Source organism: Salmo salar, chromosome ssa16, assembly GCF_905237065.1.
Source record: "Salmo salar chromosome ssa16, Ssal_v3.1, whole genome shotgun sequence".
Lineage (NCBI taxonomy): Eukaryota > Metazoa > Chordata > Actinopteri > Salmoniformes > Salmonidae > Salmo > Salmo salar.
In genome coordinates, this window is record NC_059457.1 from 83,169,148 (window position 1) to 83,183,955 (window position 14,808).

At 42.1% G+C, this 14,808-nt stretch overlaps 1 protein-coding gene and 1 long non-coding RNA gene across 3 annotated transcripts; one reads left to right on the top strand and one right to left on the bottom strand.

Moving 5' to 3' along the window:
• The first annotated feature begins 1,481 nt into the window (after positions 1-1,481).
• On the top strand, positions 1,482-13,977 carry LOC106596967 (splicing factor U2AF 35 kDa subunit). 2 transcript variants are annotated; one of them, XM_045698221.1, is made up of 8 exons: positions 1,482-1,612; positions 2,225-2,312; positions 5,357-5,423; positions 9,875-9,924; positions 11,726-11,824; positions 12,014-12,147; positions 12,768-12,860; positions 13,634-13,977. In XM_045698221.1, the coding sequence occupies exons 1-8, from the start codon at positions 1,569-1,571 to the stop codon at positions 13,791-13,793; spliced, it is 735 nt and encodes a 244-aa protein (XP_045554177.1). In that variant the 5' UTR covers positions 1,482-1,568; the 3' UTR covers positions 13,794-13,977. The 2 variants fall into 2 exon arrangements, with proteins under 2 accessions (XP_045554177.1, XP_045554176.1); XM_045698220.1 differs by lacking the exon at positions 5,357-5,423 and adding an exon at positions 6,528-6,594.
• LOC123727905 (uncharacterized) lies at positions 7,270-8,707 on the bottom strand. The gene is made up of 3 exons (XR_006759857.1): positions 8,677-8,707; positions 7,545-7,581; positions 7,270-7,312 (listed from the first exon to the last, which is right to left on the bottom strand). It is a non-coding gene; the product is annotated as an uncharacterized lncRNA (long non-coding RNA).
• Positions 13,978-14,808: the final 831 nt, after the last annotated feature.

A 14,808-nucleotide genomic window follows, 5' to 3' on the forward strand; every position in this document is an offset into this window, starting at 1 on the left:
AGTAGGCTAAAGTTAAGCACATTACAGAGTAGGCTAAAGTTATACACATTACAGAGTAGGCTAAAGTTAAGCACATTACAGAGTAGGCTAAAGTTAATCACATTACAGAGTAGGCTAAAGTTAATCACATTACAGAGTAGGCTAAAGTTATACACATTACAGAGTAGGCTAAAGTTAAGCTCATTATAGTAGGCTAAAGTTAAGCTCATTATAGTAGGCTAAAGTTAAGCTCATTATAGTAGGCTAAAGTGATACACATTACAGTAGGCTAAAGTGATACACATTACAGTAGGCTAAAGTGATACACATTACAGTAGACTAAAGTGATACACATTACAGTAGACTAAAGTGATACACATTACAGTAGACTAAAGTGATACACATTACAGTAGACTAAAGTTATACGCATTAGAGTAGGCTAAGTTATACACATTACAGTAGGCTAAGTTATACACATTACAGTAGACTAAAGTGATACACATTACAGTAGGCTAAAGTGATACACATTACAGTAGACTAAAGTGATACACATTACAGTAGACTAAAGTGATACACATTACAGTAGACTAAAGTGATACACATTACAGTAGACTAAAGTTATACGCATTAGAGTAGGCTAAGTTATACACATTACAGTAGGCTAAGTTATACACATTACAGTAGACTAAAGTGATACACATTACAGTAGGCTAAAGTTATACGCATTAGAGTAGGCTACAGTTATACACATTACAGTAGGCTAAGTTATACACATTACAGTTGGCTAAAGTGATACACATTACAGTAGGCTAAAGTTAAGCACATTACAGTAGGCTAAAGTTGTACACATTACAGTAAGCTAAAGTGATACACATTACAATAGGCTAAAGTTATACACATTACAGTAGGCTAAAGTTATACACATTACAGTAGGCTAAAGTTATACACATTACAGTAGGCTAAAGTTATACACATTACAGTAGGCTACAGTTATACACATTACAGTAGGCTACAGTTATACACATTACAGTAGGCTCAATATCTCATACAATACCTGTCAGATCTCTCTGTGTGAACATACACATAGTCTTTAATATAACCCTGCTGTGGCTTTTCTGTGTGGTTAGAGGGTAATATTGAGTCATGTGCCAACATTGTGTGGTGGCTTTAGGATCTATGCTGTTGTTGTTTTGTCAGCTCTACTATCCTCTCATTGAATGATACTAGGGAGTCTGAAACCCCTTGCTACTAATTTACATTATGAATGGACGTTAGACAATAAAGTCATCTTCTTCTTAAAACTTCTTCCCCTTCTTCTTCTTCTTCTTCATTCAGCGTAGCATACAGACAGATATTTTCTACAGGGCCCTAAAACAGATGAAAGGGCTTTAGTTATCATAATCGTTGGCCCTATTCATGAAACCAAAATGGATGCAATTGCGCCCCCATGGGAGTATTAAGGGGAAAAAACAGACAAGATAAAAGCGTATGCAAACGACAATGACGAAGAGCACAATTTTTGCCTCTATCAAAAAAGCGGCAAGTGTTGAATACATGACGTAGAGCACAGTTTAGTTGACAAACCGAAGATGGCGGAGTACCTGGCCTCCATTTTCGGAACAGAGAAAGACAAGTAGGTTATTTCGTCTTTTTGTGAAAAAGCTGAAATAATAATGCTAGTAAAATGCCTATTCTGTAGAACGTGCACGTTTTAACCCAACAAGCTACCAGTTTACTTACAAATACGACTGCTGCTGCACCCGTTGCTTTTCATTCAGACTTGTGTGGCTAGCTAGCGTAGCTTCCTGACTATACTGTAGAGGGCTAGCTAACTTGCTTGAATGGAGGAGGCGGCGGCTTGGTTTGAAAATGTGGCATGTGCTGCGTCGCGTCAGTATCCCTCCAAATCGGCCAGACTAAGCTAAATCAATCTTCATTTTCTAGAGTAATTTAGTATCAAATGTTTTACAAGTCAGTAGTTAAATAGTTTGCTAGTTAGTATAACCTCAAAGTTGGCTTGCTAAGCTAATCTGCAGCTAACTAGCGTGCTACTGTAGCTAGCTAACTCTTTAGCATTGTCTCGAGACGACTCCAGTGGCTAGGTTGGCTACTGCACAAGCACACACCGAATCGTGTTTGTTTTCCATTGTAGCTAGTTAGATGCAGCAACAAAACTATACAAAGCAAACACTAATCTAGCCATTTATCAACATCTAATTTGTTTACTTTCTTGTCCATATTCAAGGGTCAATTGTTCATTCTACTTTAAAATTGGAGCGTGCAGACATGGGGACCGCTGCTCTAGGTTGCACAACAAGCCAACTTTCAGCCAGGTAAGTGTACTTATTATGTCTTGAATATGATTAGGTAGCTAGGGGTTTATGGCAAGCAATTGCCCGATGCTTGTGATATAGCCCACTAGAATGTATCAGGACTTCCTTAGCTTTTTTTGTTAGCTAGCTCGCGTTACTGATTATAATCACATTTGATTGTTTACTTGTTTGTGTGGCGATTGGACTTAACCTTGTGTAGGATCAAATAATCATTCATGAAGTACTGAAACATGCAGTGTTGTCAATTAGCCCTAATTCCATTCACGTTTGCAATGTTGCTTCCATGTTCCAATGGGCCTAGGTACATACTGCAATAGCATCATGTGGAAGAACAGGTTGCTGAGCAGATGTGAGCAGATGTAAAGTAGACCTAAATGTTTGCCGATCTGTTTCCACTAACCATGTGCACGTTTGCATTTCAGATTCCACGATTGGCTTACCTACAGAAGTGTGTGTATATAACATTGTGTTCTGTTGCCTTTCAGAGAACCTGCATTATGGTTGATGAGGATAGGCAGCATGTCAATGCTTTTCAGTCCATATTTATCATCAGAAGAGAAGCAACTGCTGTTGGTAGGGTGACCACATTTTTAAAATACCCAAATGTGGTACAACAGGATGATTTTGCGAGATGTTCGTGGGACAGTGTAGCCTACATGAATACATGTTTTTTTGCAGCTGCACCAGGGTAATTGAAGCGCATGAAGCCTACTCTTTTTCCGGGCTCGCACAAAATTTGGTGACGCAAAAGAGACCACGTGACGCAAGAGAGACCACATGTGTGGCTGTTATGAAAATCAGGGAATATTTGGCCAAGGAACCATTTCTGGTTTATCAGAGAATTTAATACAGTTAGGAAGGAGGACTTAAAACGGGATTGAGTGAAGTAGCAGCAATTACGTTGAATGAGGAACTGAGTAGAGAGCCTTACAAGTGTGACAAAATGACCTTATCTGTCAGTCTAATATTTACTCTTGTAGCTATTCATCAGAAGCAAACTTTTTGTAAGTCACTCACTGTCAGCTGCAAATCTCGAAAGGATTTGACAAATGTGATTTTGGTTGACAATACGACATTGGCTTAAGTCTCATCTTGCGCTGTGCAGAATATCAGAGATCCTCAACGATTGGAGAAGTGTTCAACGTTACCAGTACCACGGCCTTATAATATCTTGTCAAAAGTGCAACATGACTACAAAAGAGACGGTTAAGAATGTCAATTCTCATCAAATGAATAGGAAATCTGACTTAAATACAGACAACTAACTTTTTTGTAAGTTAGTGGTGTTTTAATTTAAATGTGGGAGTGTCCTGCACAATCCGGGATATGTGGTCACCCTAGCCACTGGTAGGCTAATGCTGATTATGGTATGCATGATGCAATGGCAGATGGCACAACCTTGATGAAATGAAGTAGTGTTATCCTGAATGGTATATATTTTCCTCCAACCTGGGTCTTTTGACGATGCTCACATGGACATGTGGCCAACCTGCTCCCCTCATTTAGTGACGGCTTGCCTGGCTCTTTGGTAGACATTTGATGGACACGATGGCAGCTCAGTTCCCCTGTCCTTGTGCTTCATTAAACAGCTTAGCCACTTCATATCGAAAGACTCAATCTGACCCAACCCTAGGTCTCCCAACTCAGGATAGTTGTGCTTGGCCCTATGCCGAACCATGAGAAACAAAACAAAGCTTTCTATCAGTAGACTGATTGGATGATCCTCTACCAGAGCATCTGGGCGGAGTTGAGCCGGTCAGAAATCCCGCTCATGGAGGGGTGCTTGCGCGGCAATCCACGTCCTTTCCAATTGCTCCGCTAAAAAAACGCTCCGCAGACACAGAAGAAGAAAAAAACAGCCGCTCCATTCGTTTGAATCACAATTTAAATGGAAAGCTCCTTGAAAGAGGTAATATGCCAGACCTATTGGGCCAAAATCAATTATGGCCTATTGTATAGATAATAGAACCAAAATGAACAAAACTTAGTTTATAAATACTTTGCTACAATGACACTCTTAGCTAGCTACCCGCCTCGTTCCTTTCTGTTAGCATGTGCATGTAGTAAGTTCCCATCATGCTTTCGGGATATTTTTTCAGATTCCACAATGATTTTTTTGGGGTGTAATTTTGACCCCCCCTTTTTCTCCCTGATTTCGTGTTCACTATTTTGTCTCGTCGCTGCCATTCCCCAACGAGCTCGGGAGAGTTGAAGGTTGAGTTGTGTGTCCTTCGAAACGACCCGCCAAGCCGCGCTTCTTAACACACGCTCGCTTAACCCGGAAGCCAGACGCACCAATTTGTTGGAGGAAACCCCGTTCAACTGATGACCGAAGACAGCCTTCAGGCGCCTGGCCTGCCACGAGTCACAAGAGCGCGATGAGCCAAGTAAAGCCCCCCGGCCAAACCCTCCCCTAACCCAGATGACGCTGGGCCAATTGTGCGCCGCCATATGGGACTCCCAGACACGGCCGGTTGTGACACGGCCGGTTGTGACACGGCCGGTTGTGACACGGCCTGGGATCGAACCCCTGGCTGTAGTGACTCCGCAACACTGCAATGCAGTGCCTTAGACCCGGGAAGCCACCAAAATGATTCTTTAGTTGTAGAGACTACATCACCGCACTCACTCTTGATCCTCCTCGTCTTTGTAAGTCACCTTGATTATTATTATTATTTGTATTTTTTTATGGAAATATGTAGCATACTTGATGACAGTAGCTAAAGCAAGGGGCTATAGTAGCACACAGGTAGACTACAAATGCATGCTGGGCTGGGCATGCCCTGAGCTCGGGAAGTGAGCGCTATTGGAATCGGGTGAGAAGGCTGGCGCTCCAGCCTTTGGAAACTCGCTGCTCGCTCCGTTCACATTCTTTCCTCTACCCCAACTTCTCTGAAATACAGCCCATAGATTCTGAGGAGAGATTCGATTCCTAAGTCAGTAAACACAATAGTGTATTTACGTCAATAATCAGGGACCTAGACTCATTTGGGATTTACACAAATTTAATAATTTATCTCTTGTATTCTTGTCATCCCCGGCAGACCATCTTGATTCAAAACATCTACCGTAACCCCCAAAACAGTGCACAGACGGCCGACGCCTCTCGCTGTAAGTCCAAAGATCTGCCTCGGGTTCAGAAATCCCTCCTTTTCCCCCCTCCTGCTCCCCATATGTAGGTCACGTAGCAGCCGAGCTGTGAGGGACTGCCTCAGCACTGTTAGCAGGGAACCCAACATTATAGTACCTTTCTCACACTTCGGCTACTGTAACTGCTCCTCCCAGTCCCCACCCTGAATGGCAAACCATTACTACCAGATAAATTAACAGGATGCTCCTCAATCTCTGTTTTGTATCGTCAAATATTTGTTTCCTCTGCCTCAGTCTTTGCCCTCTTATACACAATCTCTCAGCCACTCAAAACAAACATATTCCATTCTGCTATAGGCTATGTTGACCAATTGAAATCCCAAACTTCCTTGAGCACAAGACCTATAATTGGGTAGACCTAGTTGTAACCCTCCACTGTGTGAGCAGTACCCAGTGTTGAGCCCTGTCTTACCAGAGCTGACGCCTCTCCTCTCACACAGGTAGGTATGGCTGTGGACTCTCACAGGAGTCTGTCTGGGCCACGGTTCTGTTCTCTTCTGATGACTGACTTTCCAAACAAGGACCTCAGAACTAGCCAAACACCTCCCTCCCTCCATAGCCCAGAGATGGCTTCACATGTGCTTACTTAGATGGCTTTTGTACTGTGACCTATTCACAAACGGCGATTTCCTTTGGGAAAATGTGTTGGATTGAATGTTCAACACATGAACCTACCAGAGTCCTTGCTACTTCTCCAGTAACACTTGTCAGTAATGTCTCTTTTTAACTGGCATTACTTTGATTCGTTCACAGTTCCTTGTGATTGCAGCCTCCTGTGAAGCCCTGGCAGAGACGTCTGTGGTCAGGAGACACACCGTTACCTTCTCTTTCAGCATTTCAGATCACACCATGCACTCTATGCTTCAGAGCAGAGTTCCATACAGGGGACTAATGAAGCTAGTTATGGCTTCAAATGTGTCCATTGAGGAAGTATTAGCTGACCCTAGTGTGTTCTCTTCAGGGCCTGCTGTAAGGAGCATGATACTTTATCTAATTTAACTTTCTTCCCCCAAAACCCCATTTCTGCTTGACATGTATCACAAAAATGTCCGTTTTGTATTTCAGACCATTGCCCTGTTGAACATTTACCGTAACCCTCAAAACACTGCCCAGTCTGCCGATGGTATACGCTGTAAGTTCCCCCTACATTTGCAAGGCCCTGCGGCATGGACTGCCCGTTATATTATACTGTTATCTGGTGTACACCTACCTACCTACACTACAACACCATTATATTATACTGTTATCTGGTGTACACCTACCTACCTACACTACAACACCATTATATTATACTGTTATCTGGTGTACACCTACCTACCTACACTACAACACCATTATATTATACTGTTATCTGGTGTACACCTACCTACCTACACTACAACACCATTATATTATACTGTTATCTGGTGTACACCTACCTACCTACACTACAACACCATTATATTATACTGTTATCTGGTGTACACCTACCTACCTACACTACAACACCATTATATTATACTGTTATCTGGTGTACACCTACCTACCTACACTACAACACCTCCATTATACTGTTATCTGGTGTACACCTACCTACCTACACTACAACACCTCCATTATACTGTTATCTGGTGTACACCTACCTACCTACACTACAACAACACCTCCATTATACTGTTATCTGGTGTACACCTACCTACACTGCAACAACACCTCCATTATACTGTTATCTGGTGTACACCAACCTACACTACAATACCTCCATTATATTATACTGTCATCTGGTGTACACCTACCTACACTACAACAACACCTCCATTATATTGTACTGTTATCTGGTGTACACCTACCTACCTACACTGCAACAACACCTCCATTATATTATACTGTTATCTGGTGTACACCTACCTACACTACAACACCACCTCCATTATATTATACAACAACACCTCCATTATATTATACTGTTATCTGGTGTATACCTACCTACACTACAACACCTCCATTATACTGTTATCTGGTGTACACCTACCTACACTGCAACAACACCTCCATTATATTATACTGTCATCTAGTGTACACCTACCTACACTACAACAACACCTCCATTATATTATACTGTTATCTGGTGTACACCTACCTACACTACAACACCTCCATTATATTATACTGTTATCTGGTGTACACCTACCTACCTACACTACAACACCTCCATTATATTATACTGTTATCTGGTGTACACCTACCTACCTACACTACAACAACACCTCCATTATACTGTTATCTGGTGTACACCTACCTACACTGCAACAACACCTCCATTATATTATACTGTCATCTGGTGTACACCTACCTACACTACAACAACACCTCCATTATATTGTACTGTTATCTGGTGTACACCTACCTACACTACAACACCTCCATTATACTGTTATCTGGTGTACACCTACCTACCTACACTACAACAACACCTCCATTATACTGTTATCTGGTGTACACCTACCTACCTACACTACAACAACACCTCCATTATATTATACTGTTATCTGGTGTACACCTACCTACACTACAACACCACCTCCATTATATTATACTGTTATCTGGTGTACACCTACCTACCTACACTACAACACCTCCATTATACTGTTATCTGGTGTACACCTACCTACACTGTAACAACACCTCCATTATATTATACTGTTATCTGGTGTACACCTACCTACACTGTAACAACACCTCCATTATATTATACTGTTATCTGGTGTACACCTACCTACACTACAACAACACCTCCATTATATTATACTGTTATCTGGTGTACAGCTACCTACCTACACTACAACAACACCTCCATTATATTATACTGTTATCTGGTGTACACCTACCTACCTACCTACACTGCAACAACACCTCCATTATATTATACTGTTATCTGGTGTACACCTACCTACCTACCTACACTGTAACAACACCTCCATTATATTATACTGTTATCTGGTGTACACCTACCTACCTACCTACCTACACTACAACAACACCTCCATTATACTGTTATCTGGTGTACACCTACCTACACTGCAACAACACCTCCATTATACTGTTATCTGGTGTACACCTAACTACCTACGCTACAACACCTCCATTATATTATACTGTTATCTGGTGTACACCTACCTACCTACACTACAACAACACCTCCATTATATTATACTGTTATCTGGTGTACACCTACCTACCTACACTGCAACAACACCTCCATTATATTATACTGTTATCTGGTGTACACCTACCTACCTACGCTACAACACCTCCATTATATTATACTGTTATCTGGTGTACACCTACCTACCTTTGCTGCAACAACACCCCCATTTGCCAGGAAACAGTAGTAATATCTTAGATATTTTTCCTGGGAAATGTTTAGTTTGAATTCAGGTCCAGGCTACTAAAAACAATGTGCCCAGCCAACACCCATATGCTATTATATTCCTATTAGCTGAATCCAAACATGTACACTGTTTTCCCTGGAGGCATCACTGATGTGAGCCTGATGTGATGGGCTCAGTGTGGATAACTTTCCCCATGGCACACAATAATGCTGTTGCTCATGCAAAATATACATTTTGAAGTAGTGTTTTTGTCATGGAGAAGGCCAGACATGTCACTTGATCAATAGCTCTGAAAAGCATACCATTCCCATAGACCCCTCTGACTGGCAAGATATCAGCTATATATTTACCTAGCCTAGGTTCTTATGTCGATTTAGTATGAGTAAATGTGTCATGCTTGCATTATATTTCCTCTTGCATGAGGGTCATTCAGTTTAATACCAAGACCTCAGGCAAGCGGAAAATGGGGAGCCGTCTGTCCTGTCCTTCAGGTTGAATGTTATGGGTAAAATACTCCTGAAATGCAGTTAATGTTTCTGTATATTTCTAGACTTTCAACTTCTAAAATTGACTAGTTTGCATGCATTTCTTGCTCATACTAGCTTCGTTGGCACTCATTTTCAGCACCAGCCAGCTCCACTGCCAGTGTTCTCAAACGCCGTCACTGAAGCTGGCTTGTGCTGAGACACTGTCATTAAGATTGTTGTTCCAAAGTGGTGTCATCTTAATGTATACATGAACTTGGTTTAATTGATACAATTCTAATAGATTACTGGCCTGATTTACTAAGCTGCTGCACCATTGTAATGTTTATCTGGGGATTTCCAAGGGGGATAAAGTAACAGGGAATTAAAATGGTGGCTATAAGACAAATGTGAAACGTACACAACGTTAACTTGTATGTTAGTTTCATGGTTTAGCTTGGTATGTTGTCTATATATTCTCGTAAGTCGCTGGACGTGAAATTGCACTGATGCAGATGCTTAGTGACTCTGCCTCCGCCTAGCTGCTTTCTGACTGGTTATTTGTTCATGGTTTTAGGTGCCGTCAGCGATGTGGAGATGCAAGAGCACTATGACGAGTTCTTTGAGGTGAGTGACCTCGGCATGAGAGACTTGTGATGTTTCACCTTATCACTGCCAAACATGCCTGTTGTGCACGGTATCAACTTCCTCTCTCCCATTTACTTTTCACAACAGGATCAATACTGCTGTGCCAATATTGTCCCTGTTCACTGATGTGAAAGGGGCAGTATTTGTACAGTAGAGGATATGTAGTTGGGTAATAGAAAAGACCCTCAGTGAGTCTGTCAGCCGTGTAGAAACCATGGGTATGTTCCACATTGCAGCTGACTTTGAAGGCGAGACACAACTGATGTACAAATCGCCTTGTATCATAAATTACTACTCAATATTATTTGTAGATTACTCAGTCAAAATTTACCCATAATACATCATGGTTTTGATGCTCTCAAACAGGGCCTGTCAGTGTATTATGTCATTGGTTTGACCTGCGGTGATGACCTGTACTATAGAATAATGTTAGTATTGTTTCCAAGAGCAGGCTGTTGTTTACTGCTGCTGCTTAGATCACATTTAAAGAAAAGAGTCTAGACTAGTTGGTCTCTAGAATAAGTCTAATCATAACAGATCTAGTTATTAATGGATCTCTAAATAAAGTGTTGGTTTCATGAGCTAAAATAAAAAAATCCCAGAAATGTTCCACACGCACAAATTTCTTTACAATTTTGTGTACAATTTTGTTTACATCCCTGTTAGTGAGCATTTCTCCTTTGCCAAGATAATCCATCCACCTGACCGGTGTGGCATATCAACAAGCTGATTAAACAGCATGATCATTACACAGGTGCACCTTGTGCTGGTGACAAAAGGCTGCTCTAAAATGTGCAGTTTTGTCACTCAACACAATGCCACAGATGTCTCAAGTTGAGGGAGTGTGCAGTTGGCTTGCTGACTGCAGAACATGTCCAACAGAGCTGTTGCCAGAGAATTGAATGTTAATATCTCTCATAAGCCACCACTGTTGTTTTAGAGAATTTGGCAGTACTTCCAATCGCAGACCACGTGTATGGCGTTGCGTGGGCGAGCGGTTTGCTGATGTCAGCGTTATGAACAGAGTTCCCTATGGTAGGGTTATGGTATGAGCAGGCATACGCTATGGACAACAAACACAATTGCATTTTATCCATGGCAATTTGAATACACAGCAATATGTGACAAGATCCTGAGGCCCATTGTCGTGCCATTCATCCACGCGCCATCACCTCGTGTTTCAGCATAATGCACTGCCCCATGTCACAAGAAGCTGTACACAATTCCTGGGAGCTGACAGTGTCCCAGTTCTTCCATGGTCTGCATACTCACCAGACATGTCACCCGTTCAGCATGTTTGGGATGCTCTGGATTGACGTGTACGACAGCTTGTTCCAGTTCCCGCCAATATCCAGAAACTTCGCACAGCCATTGAAGAGGAGTGGAACAACATTCCTCAGGCCATAATCAACACCCTGATCAACTATGCGAAGGAGATGTGTCGCCCTGCATGAGGCAAACAATGGTCACACCAGATACTGACTGGTTTTCTGATCCACGCCCTACCTTTTTCTTTAAGGTATCTGTGACCAACAGATGCATATCTGTATTCCCAGTCATGTGAAATCCATAGAATAGGGCCTAATGAATTTATTTCAATGACTGATTTCCTTATGTGAACTGTAACTCATTAATGTCTTTGAAATTGTTGCATGTTGTTTCTATATTTTTGTTCAGTGTAGTTTATTAGTGGGTCTTCATGGTGCTGCTTTACTTATCAATCAGTGATTGTTTTGTCACACATGACCCTAACCCCATCTTCTGACCTTAACCTCTACAGGAAGTCTTCACAGAGATGGAGGAGAAGTACGGAGAGGTGGAGGAGATGAACGTGTGTGACAACCTCGGAGACCATCTGGTCGGCAACGTCTATGTGAAGGTGAGGGTCAGAGATCCCATGTCAGCCATGTTAAATTCTCCCTTCATCCATCTTCAGTGTGTTGCGTTAATCTGTCTGGGGAAACAGGAAAAAGTCCTGTTTTTATAGTCTCTCGTCTTTGGGTTCATCGACCTTCATCAGTGTAAATCTGTCTAAAACATGGCCTCTCTTCTCTCTCTGTGTGTATAGTTTCGTCGGGAAGAGGATGCGGAGAAAGCGGTGATGGACCTGAACAACCGCTGGTTCAACGGTCAGCCTGTCCACTCAGAGCTCTCCCCCGTCACTGACTTCAGGGAAGCCTGCTGTCGGCAGTATGAGATGGGGTCAGTGTCGATCTCTCTTTCTGATGAATATCTATACACTACTGTGTTTGACAGTCAGTGTACCTGCAACAATAACCAGACGCCTTGTTTCACCACTGCATTCCACCATATTTTTACAGTTCCACCATGTAATCAGAAAACTCTTTTCAACGTAAACCAAACGGAAAAGTTTTACACCGAAAACTAGAGTTTCTATTGGACAAATTCAGAATCCTCCCTGTTTTGTTCCATTTGCTTCCTAATTAATTACACCCTTGGCTTAAGTTGCCACCTCTTATCCAACAGGAAGAATGTAGTCTTGTCTCCCTGCAGCATATAACTCAGGCTGTGTTAGGAAATGGCATCCTATTCCCTATGGGCCCTGGTCAAAAGTAGTGCACTATATAGGGTGTCATTTGGGATGGCACCACAAGTGTTTTTCCATTGGAACTACCCGTCGTTTGCTTAGGCTACAGTTGAACTGTTTGGCTAACTCCAGCAGGAGAGATACATGTAGCTAGCTAAGCCTCTGGTTTGGAGTGCAGGGTGGTAAATGTGATTAGTCAGTGGATACAGGTGGAGATTGGAAAAGCTTTTCTCACGGTAACAGTATTAACCCTCTGCTTGCTTACCATCCACAGAGAGTGCACCAGAGGAGGCTTCTGTAACTTCATGCACCTGAAACCCATCTCCAGGGAACTTCGCCGGGACCTGTATGGACGCCGCAGAAAAGGGTAGGACACATTCTAGGGAATGTTTGTATTCCAGGAAGACCTTGTTCTGTGTCAATGTTTGACTGTTTGATGGGATTGAATGGTGAAGCATCCAATACTGTACTTGGGAGTGGTGTAAAAATACTTTAAAGTACTACTTTAGTTTTTTGGGGTATCTGTACTTTACTATTTGTATCTTTGATGGCTTTAACTTTTACTCCGCCACATTCCTAAAGAAAATTATGTACGATTTCCTCATGATATTTTCCTTGACACCGAAAGGTACTCGTTCCATTTTTAATGCTTAACAGGACAGGAAAATTGTCTAAATCACGCAAAGAGAACATCCCTGGTCATCCCTACTGCATATGATCTGGCAGACTCACTAAACACAAATGCTTTGTTTGTAAATTATGTCTGAGTGTTGGAGCGTGCCCCTGGCTATTCGTAAATGTAAAAAAACCAGAAAATCGTGCCGTCTGGTTTGCTGAATAGAAGGAATTTGAAATGATTTATACTTTTGATAAGTATATTTAAAACCAAATACTTTTAGACTATTACTCAAGTAGGATTTTGTTGTATGGCTTTCACTTTTACTTGAGTCATTTTCTGTTAAGGTATCTTTTACTTTAACTCAAGTATGACAATTGGGTACTTTTTCCCACCACTGGTACTTGTGTAGTTGACTAAAGTAAAAGCCTCATTTTTAGTTGATTTTTTTTGAGTATTCTCTAGGCTGGTTAAGTTGTGTGCTGCTGTTATGTGGTTCAAGCATTTTATTTCTCCCTTTCTAGCAAAGGAGGAGGAGGAGGAGGACACCGCTCTCGCTCACGATCCCGGGAAAGGCGTTCTCGCTCCCGAGACCGTGGCCGTGGTGGCGACGGCGGAAGAGGTGGCGGACGGGACCGCGAGAAAAGGAGGTCCAGGGATCGGGAACGTTCTGGAAGGTTTTAAGATGAGCCAAGACCTAATTATCCCCCTCTTCCAACCTTGTCCCCCTCCTCCTACCTCTCTCCCATGATGAAAAATGTGTGTAACATGTTGGAATCGTCGTTAATTTCATTTCTTTTATCCCTTTTTTTAAAGACACAAATACAAGCTTCCGTTGCTTTCTCAATAAAACAGACTTTGTAGTGATTCTCTGCTGTGTCCTCTTTCATTGCTGCAGTTGGTTGGAGTTACAATCTAGCAGGGATACGACTGGGTGAAAGGGTTTACTGCATAGGCCAGGGCTCTCCAACCCTGTTCTTGGAGCGATACCCTCCTGTAGGTTTTCGCTCCAACCCCAGTTGTAACTAACAGAATATCAACCTATAGGACGGTAGCGCTCCAGGAACAGGGTTGGAGAGCCCTGGCATAGGCAATGAGCTTAAGAAATCCCCTCTGCATTTACCACACGTTTGAATGGAATGTATGCAGGGTTTCCCAAACTCGGTCCATGCACCATCTGGGTGCATGTTTTGGTTTTTATCCTAGCACTACACAGCTGGATGGAGTTTGGGCCTAATGTAGCCTGGAGAGCGTTGGACTTGTAACTGAAAGGTTGCAAGATCGAATCCCTGAGCTGACAAGGTAAAAATCTGTCGTTCTGCACCTGAACAAGGCAGTTAACCCACCGTTCCTAGGCCGTCATTGAAAATAAGAATTTGTTCTTAACTGACTTGCCAAGTTAAATAAAGGTCAAATAAATAAATAAAAAAGTCTGCTGGTTTTGGGGTTTTCCTTTCAATTAAGACCTAGACAACCAGGTGAGGGGCGTTCCTAATTAGTGACTTAATTCATCAATCAAGTACAAGGAAGGAGCTGAAACCCGCAGACACTCGGCCCTCTGTGGTATGAGTTTGACATGTAGGGTAAAGCTACTGTCACTGGGTGTGTAAGACGACCTTAAGCTCACTGACGTCATAATTTGACCTCGTATTTTTCAGAGTTCCCAGTTTTGAATGGTGCATTTGAACTTGGAAAAATA